The sequence below is a fragment of the Rhyacophila brunnea genome, unplaced genomic scaffold (genome assembly GCF_057557595.1).
Source record: "Rhyacophila brunnea isolate RB1 unplaced genomic scaffold, BYU_Rbru_1.0 scaffold_20, whole genome shotgun sequence".
Taxonomy (NCBI): domain Eukaryota; kingdom Metazoa; phylum Arthropoda; class Insecta; order Trichoptera; family Rhyacophilidae; genus Rhyacophila; species Rhyacophila brunnea.
The window spans coordinates 34,279,644-34,293,335 of NW_028232860.1; the positions used below are offsets into that span (position 1 = coordinate 34,279,644).

The 13,692-nt window shown below is 34.3% G+C and overlaps 1 protein-coding gene across 1 annotated transcript in view; it reads left to right on the forward strand.

Moving 5' to 3' along the window:
- Nucleotides 1–4,681: 4,681 nt before the first annotated feature.
- The window catches only part of Zip89B (Zinc/iron regulated transporter-related protein 89B), a 98,768-nt gene continuing 89,757 nt past the window's right edge, over nt 4,682–13,692 (forward strand). The window contains exon 1 of the mRNA XM_085948502.1: nt 4,682–5,913. Within this exon, the coding sequence (XP_085804628.1) occupies nt 5,592–5,913 (322 nt within the window). The 5' untranslated portion in view covers nt 4,682–5,591. The remainder of the gene's footprint in view (nt 5,914–13,692) is intronic.

A 13,692-nucleotide genomic window follows, 5' to 3' on the forward strand; every position in this document is an offset into this window, starting at 1 on the left:
ACGCGGCGGACTACTGAATTTGACTATCGAATACTGGCGAATTATAGAGCTTGATTTTGTGCTTTTAACTAGTAAAAATAACGGCGGATTATACTAGTTCTCGGATAATCAAGCGGCGGATTACTGAAAGTGTACTGTAATAATAATAAATGACAGAATGTGTTCTTAATGCAAAATAGCAGTCAAAAATACTCTTCAGGAATAAGCATTACGTTTAATGTAAATATATAATTGCATAGGTCGGTCTTTCGGCTTTATGCGTGACATATATTAATATTATCGCACAAATGTCATCAGGCGGCGGGCGAAGCCGAACCTCTGATTTTGACCGATTAACCGATAAACCACTGTAGCGAGAGAACGCCTAATCTGATTTCACTTCTACCCACAAAAATGGCTGCAGCAAATAAGAAACAAAACATTTAAGAGTTAGTTCCTAATAGTAATTCTGGCAGACCGTTTCAAAATTGGTGAACCGAAGTGTATGACGTGATAAGTGATAAAAAGTGATAAAGCTATTATATGCGTGCTATGTTCTGTGAGTGGTATCTAGCTAGAGCACCACCGTTTTTAATCTTCTTCTTCAACCATGTCCAATCCTAATAGGGTCATATGGGCCTCCACAGAGTGGATGTTTGTGCGTGACATATATTAATATTATCGCACAAATGTCATCAGGCGGCGGGCGAAGCCGAACCTCTGATTTTGACCGATTAACCGATAAACCACTGTAGCGAGAGAACGCCTAATCTGATTTCACTTCTACCCACAAAAATGGCTGCAGCAAATAAGAAACAAAACATTTAAGAGTTAGTTCCTAATAGTAATTCTGGCAGACCGTTTCAAAATTGGTGAACCGAAGTGTATGACGTGATAAGTGATAAAAAGTGATAAAGCTATTATATGCGTGCTATGTTCTGTGAGTGGTATCTAGCTAGAGCACCACCGTTTTTAATCTTCTTCTTCAACCATGTCCAATCCTAATAGGGTCATATGGGCCTCCACAGAGTGGATGTTTGTATTAACAGATTTTGTTTTTACGAGAAATGGATGTCAGCCACTTACTCAACCTATTAGGTCCATACTCTGACGCATACACAAATCGAAAAACAATATGTGTACTTGCTAGACCCAGGATTCGAACCTGGGACCCACGACGCTATAGGCCAACGCTTAAGCCGCGCGGTCAACGTGGGGGTTTTTAATAGAATTTTTAAAAACCACTTTCCCTATGAATGCTCGGCACGTCAGACATTAACTTGAAAAATAATATTTGGGAAATTTTGGCACGGGTACGTAAAAAGGTTTGCAACCCCTGCCATGTAACATACATCACTGTTTGTAGAAGTATTTATAAATTAAAGATGCATCAACGAGATGAGAGATGTAACAAGGCGGGTGTTTCCCTTTTTGTTTATTCGTGATTGAACGAATAAATTGAGTGTGTTATTTTTTATTTATACAAACTGTGTATGATGTAATACTAAGTTATTGTATTATTATAAGATGTAATAGCCAGCTCTTGACTTAGCAGTCTGAGCTAATGATATTAATTTGACGCTGTACTCTGGGTCATTTATACCTACCAGTGTTCTCAACATTTTTACTGCTGCGGACCAGTGAAAATGTGAGGAATATTTAACGATCTATTAGTTTTTAGATGTTATATTATAACATACATATCCATCCTGCTTACGGATACAATAAAAATATAACATTTTCAACAAATTCTATTGTTAATTAAAATAATTAGTCGAACATGGTTATTACGATCATGGAAATAGAGAGATCTCGGATGTAATGAGGAAGCATTCGTTGACATTTTAGTTAAGATTTTCTCCATACATTTATTCACTTTTATAGCGAGCTACTTTCTCGGGTATACCGAGCAAACTATTCTGTTAATAATTGTCGATCGTTTAAAAACAACATTTTCGACCCTAAACAATAAAATCCGACCGGGCAGTTAACTAGATCGGATTACGATTATGACACTAGTTAAGTGTCTAAGTACCTAATTGGTGTTTACGCCGACAACCTTGAAAAAGTATCCACGCATATGGTTGAAATTTCTTGTAAAAAAATCCAAGCTTTGTGAAGTCAGTAGGTACCTACCAGCGCCGGCGGCCCAGCCCTTCATTACAATAATTAATATTACAACTTATTTCGTAGTTTATGAATGCCATGTTTGTTTCGGGGATTTTTGCGATGGTTTTCAGACTTATTATGTTATAATTATGCTTAAATAAAACGTGGCGCGAAAAATGTTATATAACGAGTAATGCTTATTACGAGCAAATTTTGTCGGTCCTATCTTCCTCATAATAACTCAGTTAGACTTTACCGCATTTTGAGAGAGCAAATATTTTTTTTTTTTTAAATGAGTGCTAAGTCGGTTAATGCATCTTCTTTAAAATACTAAACTAGATAACCGTGATTTCAGTATTGTTCTGGAGTGACAACGCCCCGAATTGGAATCCAATCGTCCCTTTTTCGTTTTTATTACTGACATGGGCAGAGCAAGTCTTCTTCCATAATTTTTTTTTTCTTTCTTTTGACCATGTCCGATCATAATAGAATTATATAGGCCTCCACGGAGTGGAGGTTTGTATTAATATTTTTTTGTTTTTACGATGAATGGATGTTAATCACTCCCTCAACCTATTAGGTCCATACTCTGATTCCAAACACAAATTGAAAAGCAATATTCGAATTTGCCAGATCCATGATCTTCCCTCTGTTAATACAAAACCTTCACTCTGTGGAGGCCCATATATGATCATATTAGGATAGGGCATGGTCAAAATAAATAAAAGAATATATTATTTTAAGTTTTTTTTTAATTGTCTGTCTTAGTCTGAGACATCTTCCTTTGTGATTTAAGTATTTACTATAGGTACAATTCGATCGGACGATACTTTAAATTCCGGTCTAGATTTTAGTTACGAGTTGATTGCTAATTATTTTTTAACTGTAATGGGGAATGTGCTAATTTTTTTCTGCGCCCTATCAGGAAAACGTAAATAAATAAGTAAGTAGGATGAAATTTTGGCATGGATACCATATTGCATTCGAACTATTAGCAATAACTACCTAATACTACCATCGAGTTTTGTATCACGGCCTGACTATAGTGGGGCTTGGGCTCTCCCCACCCTGTATAGTGTATGATGTATGGAGGTGTCAGCGGTCAAAGTTTAAAAGTGACTTACAACATTAAATGACACATTGGTAGACCTATTCTATCGATTTTTTTACACGCAGGGGCGCGATGAGCCTCATCTCGCACATCATAATACGTTTCGTATACAAAAGGACATGAAATTATATTCTTTACCATGCTTTTGTTGTAAACCTTGTACCTAAGTAGTGGGTCGATTGTTTAGGACTTTTAGACCCTCAAAAATTCTTTAATAGACGCGAAGGGTAAAGAATAATTGAGAGATCTAGATTGCGGTGGTTGGACTGTATTATTTCTGGAGGATGACAGTGATGGAAGCTTGAGGCAGACATAGAGGGTGTGTACATTTCTGGAGACGGCCAAGCCATATTTACATATAGTGATGATCACGATCAGAGAGATGTGGCAAGTCGTGTAGAAGAAACAAGACTATGGCAGCAAATTATGTATACGAGAAAAGTGGAAAGAGCTAGTTATGGCCTTGATCTACTAGTTGAAGATGGTTACATATAAATTGTACGTAAAATATTCCACCGTGGCACAGTTTGCCGTGAGTTTTCTTATCGGAAAGAGATGACCGTATACTATACGTATTAGATTCAATATGAACATTAATTCAATTTTCATAGCCGATTTTGGCAAAATTCGTGAATTCAAGAATGAAAACCTAACCTAATCTAACAAATAATCCAGTATATGGGGTATTTTCAAAATTTGTTTGCTGTTGGTTTCCTGTAAAGTGTAAACCACAGAACAGATAATAAATAGAATACTGATAGGCTATATTCAATACGCCGCACGTTGAATCAGGGTTTTTGAATGTGTGAGTGTCCTACGAAAATGAAGCACGCATTATGCACGTGCAATAGTGTATGTAATACACCAACATAAAATGAGCGTAAATGCATAAACCGAGGCAGTTTTCAGTATTCGACGTACAACGTATTCTTGACACGTGTGTAAGTTTAACCCGGATTCTTCCTTACTCGAGACGGTTACCTGCTATCGCCTTACCCGTTGGGTATTTCAGTTCCCATTATTTCTGAGTTCCCTGGTGTAAACCGACAAGAACCGTGTTTTATTTAGATATGAATTTGATGGCAGTACTATACGACCTAAAGTAGTTGGACGGTCTTTAATATACGGCTATATACTTCCGATAAACATTTCACGGTGAAGTATGATACGGTGAACTGCATACGTATAAGTTTTCGGGCACGGTTGAAGATAAACTCAAACGTACGGTAATAATTAACTCAAAAATTAAAAACAGGTTATGTTCAAATAAATTTATTGTTACAGAATTTTGCTTTCTTCGGATATCGTCTTTATACTCTTTATTGTGGTAGCAGTTTTCTTGATTATTATTTTATTCTTGTAAGGACGGAAGGCATCCCGTCCGTCCTCCGCACCCCGTCGCCCCTTGCAAAACAGCTGACTCGTTCGCAATACAGCCTGCCTGCACAGCCTTAAAAAAACCACCACGCCGCCGACTTGTTCAGTTATAAAGCGACTTCGGGAGGGACAGCACGCCGCTCGTTTCTCCGACATTGAATACCAGTTAGTTACGAGACTCGCGAAAACAAATCAATTAACAAAAACAAATAAACATCCATAGGCAATAATTCAATTTGAAATTCGAATGTCTGTTTGTTACCAACCGAGATATATTTACAAGATCAGTATCAATGATTAAAAGATACTATCATATCGCAAAAATAATATACTAATATTATCTCAGATAGTGAAATAGTAAATAATTGTGAGTGTTCTTTTAATAATTAATTAATACTGTGTGTGAATATTTTTTTCATATCGCTCTCGTGATAATAATTAGTAATCTTTTAAGAAATTTATATCTCGAGTATAAATTAACTTGATCGATCAATTTGCGATCACTCTTGTCGCAGGTTTTTTAAACAATTATTCTATATTAAGGCTCGATAAAATTAATTATTAGGGTATCGAATTTAATCAGTGTTGTTTATTTAATTTTTTTATTCGTACGTATTTATTTACTGTGAAGCGGGTCGAATTTCGTGCTAAATTGTGTGGAGTTGTTTTGAAATGAATTTAACTTAAAAACAGGCTTGATTTATAAAATAAAGCTTAAGTTGTTTGCTAATAAATTTTGCAAGATCTCTGGTGCATAATTTTTGCTTTTTATTGCAAGTTTTTTTTAAGTTTTTCAATAACTTAAAGAAGTCATTAATCTTCAGCCGTAGACAAATCGCAATTATTCAGTGTGTTTTCTGCCATTTTCGTGCAAACAAACAAACGTGGATAACTGTATTATAAGGAATTGATTTTTTATACATGGCAATACTGTATGGTAAATTAAAAATAAACACCGATAAATAAAGAGAAGAATAATAAATTTTTGAAAAAAGAATATTAAATCGATTTAAAAATGGAGGCTCCGTTAGAACAGCTGTTGACGGCAGCACGCCACGAAGGTCACACAGACGGTGACGATGAAAGCGATTCAGACGTGATTGTCGCCAAATCGGTGGCCATGGTCGTATTATTCTTCGCTTCCTTGATATTCGGATGCCTTCCAATGCTGCTGTCAAAGAAATTCAACTGGATGGGAGATGGACAATCGGCTTCAGACATCAAATCCTCGAATAAAGTTGTTGTGGCGTTGCTGTCTTTCGGTGGTGGTGTACTTCTCTGCACCACGTTTCAGCATCTGCTACCAGAAGTGGGAGAGAACGTCCAAGAGCTGCAACGTAAGAATTAATTTTATTACTCTTAACACATTAAAAAAAACTACTTAAGTACTTATATGATTTACTTACACAAATATTGGGTAACATTTCCTTGAAAACTTCCCTTCATGCACCTACTGATTTTACCTACTGACACACTGTTTTCTCTGTCCATAGAAGTTGTCAATATTTTTTTCTTCTTGTGAAGACACCTATAATACTTCTGATATATACTTACTCATGTTAATTCTCTGATATCAGTAAAACATGGTTGATTCCTTAGCGTTATATGACCTAATCCACGAATTCCTCACGCAATGCAGTAGAAGCCAGAAATCAAACTCATTGAAAACATAAAACTAACGAAATATACATGCACCTCCTATTTCGATTATAAATACATTTATGATAGGATGGCGCGTGATCTGTCTATACCCTATGTCTATCAGACAGTGGCGAAGGGTGGAGGAAGGCTGTTAAGATCCGCCATAAATAGTGCACATTAAACTTTATCAGTCATACGTATTTGTTATCATTGAAATAAGACTACAATTTACAGATGGTGTTAGTTAGTTTTTAAAATTCTATGAAACCCTTCGAAAAACAAACCAATCTATTGATAATAGTAAAAAAAATCGTTTATCTATAAAATAACTAAAATTCAGCAATTAAATCATACAAAACTTTGGATATTTTATAGAGAGAATAATATTTTTTATCTATTCTAGTTTGGTTTAGGCAGGGCTTAACGAATTTAAAAAAATGAGCCAACAATATGTGTAATATGTAGATTATGTAGAATACGAAAACAAATAAGTATGTATGAATGAAAAAATGTGCATAATTTTGTCGTATCGCGCAAAATATACCAAAACTATTATGGTTTGGTTTAGGCAGGGTTTAATTGATTTTTAAAAACTAGCCAACATCATCTGTAAATTGTAGTCTTATGTCAATGAAAACAAATACGCATGACTGAGAAAGTTTATTGTGCACTATTTATGTCGGATCTTAACAGCCCACCTCCACCCCTCGCCACTGAGTCTATCTATGGCTTATATGGACACGGAAGACAGTATTCAATTATGTAGTTCCTCTATTATTTTAAGACATATAGTGAAGATAAAGACTAAAGCGATCTTCCACTTACTTCATCTTTACAGCTCACGGTTCCATACTAATTGACAAAGAGCTCATGGCCCTTGTGAGTCTCAAGTCGAAAAATAAGTACATATTAGAATTAAACATGTAAACCATCTGTGACCGCATCTTGAAGTTGTCAAAAAATACAGCTCGATGACAGAAAACTTCCTTAAAAAATCGTACTAATTACGATCCGGCCGATCCTTGAGATCACGAGCATTGTTTCACCCAATTAGTCTATTTTTTCCTCATATAGTAGGAGATAAGCGATACATCTCAGTTCCTTTCTATCTGCAGACTTATTAATAATACTACACTTCGCAGTACTGAGTGCATTAAGTCGAATGAGCATTTAACCCCATTTTCATTTCTTCTAGACTCACAGCCGAGGGCCATGAGCTCTACGTCAATAGGTATACAATCGCGTGTCTTAAAGATGTCGAGGATAAAAAGCCATTTAGCCGTAGTGCCTCGAGCTGTACCTCCGTTTACAATAGGATAGAATGTACAGAAAGATAAATAAGATTATATAACTGCAATACCGTTGTAGTTGTAGATGTAGATAACAACAAAAAATAAAACCTGTTGACATGAAGAACCAATGCTGTTGATTCTGTAAGATACACAAGCAATAATATATCTAATATTTTTATATAATATAATCTAGGATTCTCTATGGTACATAGTTCAAATTTAATAATGTTTCTACAATGACTATGATTTAGTAATTAGCCTGTGAGATAAGACAACAGCCCATTACTCATAATTTACAAGATTCTTGACAGATTTACTATTATATAATATTATGTGTGAGGTGATAGATTGAATAATAAGTGTCTGCAATCTTATAGTTTTAAGATAAATATGGTAAATGAAAAAAATTCAATATATTATTATTATAAACTACGCACTGAACTTTGTTATTTTAGGCATGGGCGAATAAAGAAAAAAACACAATCTTTACAAGATATCCCTTGGTAATCTAATTATTGTGAGATTATGATTTCGATGTATTACTCTTCTATCTCGAATTAACATTTTCATATTATCAAGACACTACTTGTGTATGTGTATATATTAAATAAATGTATGTTATCAATGTTATCATACAGACATGTCACACCTGTACCAATTATTAGAATTAGACATAATCAGATAAACTGTATTATTCATCACTATTTCCGCTCAGAGGTATCATTTTCATATTCTTTTTCGCTCACTCTATTATTAAGTTAACTGTCAATCAATCTGCATAGTAAGATAGTAGATACCGATACCCATTAAGGTGATTCATCAGTGAAACGGCAAATAATTTTCAACAATAGGCCCGACGAAATTTTGCACTCGCTCCCATGCGGAGAGAGAATCTAGAGCTGGAAACACGTCATTTTGCTTCGTGATGGCGACGGCCGTAATAATTCTTAAATCGTGTAAAGATGACTTAAAACGTTACCCATTAACTTTTAAAAGAAAACATGTCAATGAATATATTATTATTGTTACTGATAAAATAATAAACAGAACATTAAATGGACACATGTTGGATTTATAAGACAAATTATATTTGGTTTGACATGCCTCATTTGCACCCGCGACCCGCAATCCGCGCATCGCCTAGCGACGATCTTTTTAGACCGTGTCTCAACTAAGGTATGGCTTTAAGGCTATACTTCAGCTTAGGCATGGTCTAAAAAGATCATGACTAGGCGATGTACGCATTGCGCAAATGACGAGAGCCGAACGAAATTAAATTTGTCATAAAAAATCAACATGCGTCCTTTTAATGTTATGTTTAATATTATATTCGTAATAATAATACTATATTCATTGACCCTTTTTTTTTTCAAGTACATGGGGAACGTTTCTTAGTCATCTTTACACTAAGAATGTACCTATTCCTTCGACAATATCACAAAACAAATTGACGTGCTCACACCTCGAATATCAGTCTCCGATTGGCGACGACTGCGAAATTTCGTTCCACCTACTGTTGAAAATTATTTGCCGTTTCACTTATGTATGCTCTTAAAATCCTGTACCTACCGCACAGCATGTATGAAAATTAGTGAAGTACATACCCACATTACAGATTAGGTAATAAGATAGAAATGCAAAACCAGTCGCCTTAGCCGGCTCGAACATCTAAACTTGTCTCGTCTGCAACGTGTCGAATACTCCAATGTGACGTAATCGTTATTCACAAAACACACCTTGCCAAATATTGACAAAAAAAAATGTGAGCTGCTAGCACGCATATGCACACGCTACAAATTGGTCATTCCTATACCGGCTCCCCAGTCGCCGCATCCCATAATATATCCAGGTTTCAAGAGGTTACGCACGACTGTCGCTAGGCGCCTGTATGCGGTCTTCATATGCAGTATCGGTGCGACGTTCCTAGAAGGGTTGATTTATGGCTGTGTGACAGACGAGGCGAGTTGAGATATGCGAGCCGGCTTAGACTTTGTTTATGATGTCTTGGTTAGGTCATAAAATACAAAGAAAGAAAGATGTTCTCAAATATTAGTAAAATTAAATGCGCGTTTCGTTTACGCGACAAACTTTAATGCATAACATAATACTCTATTTTTTTACTCAGCGGGTAATTCACAAGATTTAAGAATGTAGCATTCTTTACTAAACATACATAATTGGAAAACACATGTGATAAATGGGTAGGTACCTATATACCAAACCTTTTTGAAATATAATAGCCGATTTTCTAAAATAATTTAGAAAGCGCCTCAGCAAGGATTGTAAGAACCGCTTTTTTAATTTCGTCATAATTAGAAAAGACACATAGCTTAACAGTCAGAGCACATAGGCGCGCGTTCGAATCCCACTGGGTGTCGATTTAAAATAATCTAGTTATATATTATTTCTCACATGTGTTTTCAAATTATTTAATGCATAATATTATAACACCGACGTTACTATGTATTGAAATTAACATAAGTTTATCGCATATTTATCCAAACTCGACAATAATTATACCTTCTTACTACCACGTCATCCAGAATGTAACTCACATTTCACATTATTTTTGTGTTCCTGAAAGTACCATAATATCTTTCAAAGCCAATTCATCCTTTGAGTCTATTCGCAACGGTTCAAAAGGCCGAAAGCCCATAGACATCAAACGGCTGAAATATCTTTAATTGAATTTTCCCAAAAGTTGGACGCAATACTACTACTTTGTATTTTTAATAAATACACTTTATTTGGTTTATTTTGAGCCTTCATTGATCCGAATTTTATTACGTTTATTTTTACGTACTAACTTATTGATATTAAATTGTATTATTTATGTTTTATAGTGTATTTAAATTTGAATTAATAGATAGTTTTGTTATCTCTAATCCATTTTTTAGGATACGTGATATACGTCAGGTTAAAATATTAAACATATTTACGTCCCTATGAAAATAACAACAACATTCATACAAATAGATTAAGAATTAATTGAATTTTGAACCTTAAGGTTATATTGTATTTATTTAATTTATCTGTGTTGTCCTCCAGTTGAGTTGCCAATAATAATTATAATATAAAGCAGATTAAGTCTTAAAATATAGTAGAAATAATAATAACAGTGTCTTTAGGGTTATATTATAGTTATAGTATATGCCTGTCAAAACCAAATAAGCCGGCGATAAAATGCCTACATACAAAATAATATTTACATTTTTTTACACTGGTAAAAAAATACGAATGGTGTAATTCCAATTTAATGAACGATAATCAAAATCACATGTCACTTCCTATCTGAGCGCACAAAACAAATAAAATTTACATATTTTGCAATATCTTCAGAGGAATTTTATTAGGAATTGCGTGGGTTGTCTTTAATACGATCAAAGGTATTTTACTAAGGAAATTGCAGGATTCTAAACTCTAAAAATCAGCTATGACTAACGCGCGTGCGTCCCCCGGGATGAGCAACAGCGTTGCCAACTTAGCGTTTTTCTTGCCAGATCTATCATTTTTCGATAGGCATCTAGCTTGCAAAAAAATGCATCTAGCTTATGGCGTTTTTATTATCGTTTTTTCTTGCCTTCCACAGCTTTAAATGTGCTGAAAATAAGCTAGATATTTAGATTATTTATTTAGACATTTAATGAAGGTAGATCTGTACTTGAGAAATAAAACAACACAATGAAAAAGTGGGAGCATTTTTTTAGCGTTATAGTAATACAATTGTATCAGATTTTATAATTTAATGTGTGCTTAGGCATGTGGCATCGGAATGATGATTATCGGGGATTCCACTCTCTGGTATAATCTAATTATTACTTAAGTAATTAACTTAGGTTGTTAGATTAATCAATTATTTTTGTATCAATTTTGAAATAAATTTAGGGGAAAATGTGGTGTGTTTTTTAAGTATTTTTAATTCGGACTTTCACAAAGTCTGTCGTTTTTTCCTACCAAATAGCTTGTTTTCGTACCCTATTTTATATATATTTTTAAATTGGAAGCCTCTCCAAATCGTCATTGGTGTCAACGCCTGTGTTGAAATACAAGAGTATAAAACAATACTATAAAAAATCGCTCTTGGTTAAAAATATTAATTTAAATTAATATTAACTGATTTTCAATGTTAACCCAAATTTATTAGCGATTAAGTTTGATGAGATATTAATGTATTCAAGTAACATCTGGTAGAAAAGTATATTATTAACAAAAATGTATTTCAATTTGTAAAAAAAATGTCGCAACTGACATTGCAACTTAAACACAACTGTCATTGACTGAATTGCACCATGACGTAGAATATGACAATGACCACAAAAATACGTTGACCTGTCAGAATAATGACATTACATAAATTATGCTAATTGTAAAGTCTTTTAAATCAATTATAGTCAGTTAAGAGTTCAAAGAACAATTTTATTAATTAAAATCTAACTGGCATACAGAAAATGGTGGGCATCGAACTCATGGAATTCACGAATCCCACTATAGCATTTTTATAAACTTATTATAAATTTTAAATAAAAAATAATTATTACATTTTAAAAAATCTGTCTGTATTTCGTTATAACTTAAAACTAGATCGATATTAATGACTTAACAATATTACTGTTAACATTTAAATATATTTTTCATCTCTATAGTCTACAGGATATATCTTAAAGAGTTAAAAGATAAAAAGTTTATTGGTATTGGTAAGAATAGCAGCGGTGGAGTGGTGAGGTAATGTGCAGGTAGAAAGGCGCGTGTCTACATCCAACCGTTGTCAATTGTTTGGTCTCAGTCTCGTGTCATAATGACGTACGCGTCTGAACGACTGAAGAGACGCGCGCCGAGATCCATCTAGTGGTAATCTAATTTATTTTGGAAAAATCAATATATTTCTTCATCGTGTATATCTTTAAATAAATGAAATCATAAAATAATTTATATTAGTATCTACTTACGTTGCTTTTTAATATTTTTTGGACCACTTGAGATTAATATACCCATAGTGGAGTAGTAGAGAAAACATCCACACTCAAAGCCGACAATTACCTTTTCGAATTTTGTAACTGGGTCAAATTTTTTACAGTGTATTTCTGATCCAGAACAAGAATCTGATAGGTTGAACGACAGTCCTCGTAAAAGGGTTGTTCTTATGATCGCCACTATTTTGGAGCCAATAAACGATGCTTTGCCTTTGAACGAAAATTTTGATATATTATGTAACATTTAAATTGTTATCTCGATAATTGTACAAATTTAGTAGCTATTACTAACAAACCATCCTCAAGGCTCCGCACAGATATGGCGTGGAATCGTTGGAGACAAGGGGTAGAGTGTTTTAAGTATTACGGTAAGAACGCGTCTTGATGGTTTGATAGAGAGGTTGATACTGATTTTGAACTATTTGTTATTATATTGGGGAATAAACTCTGTGCATCCAGGATGCATCGTAAACCAAACATGTGTGGCGACTTTACGAGCGAGAGCGGTCTGGAAATGCGACCATTTGTGTTTGACCATAAAAAGGCTATCTTTGTGCTAAAAATAATTATAATTAATCAATTATTCTAAGATCATAATGATAAGATAACCAGGCTCGCCAACAGACCAAACAAGTCAGAGATGGGCAGACAGAAAAAAAATCACCTGGCAGACGGTATACGATAATAAAATAAGTGATTTCATATTACTTGGAAATGTATGAAATATACACATCGCTTTAAAAACCGGTTTCGCTCGAGAACTAAACGCAGCGGCCATAAAATTTAACGTTTCAAGGACGGAAAACGCAATTTGTTCCTAGCGTCAATCCAAGCGTGCCAACTTAATATTTTCCTTTCGCGCGTTAATTGACTATTGCACTGCAATAAGTAATAAATCATTTTATTAAATTGGTGTTACTTAATCATCTTAATTTTTTCACGGGGTTATGAACTTAGTGCCAATGAATTATTTTATAATGTGTTCTAAATTTAAAAATAAATTAAATTGCCTCGTATTTTTACGCTACCGTAGTTTGATACAAACGTTGGTAGCACCATTTTTTGAGGCAATTTTGTTCGCAAAACTAAATGATTCATACCTATCATTGGTAGGTGTATTAAAGTGCGGCCACACCGGCAACAAGTCGCGCGACAACTCGTTAAATTTTACGATAATTATCATAATTGCTTAAGAAATTTTACGATAATTATC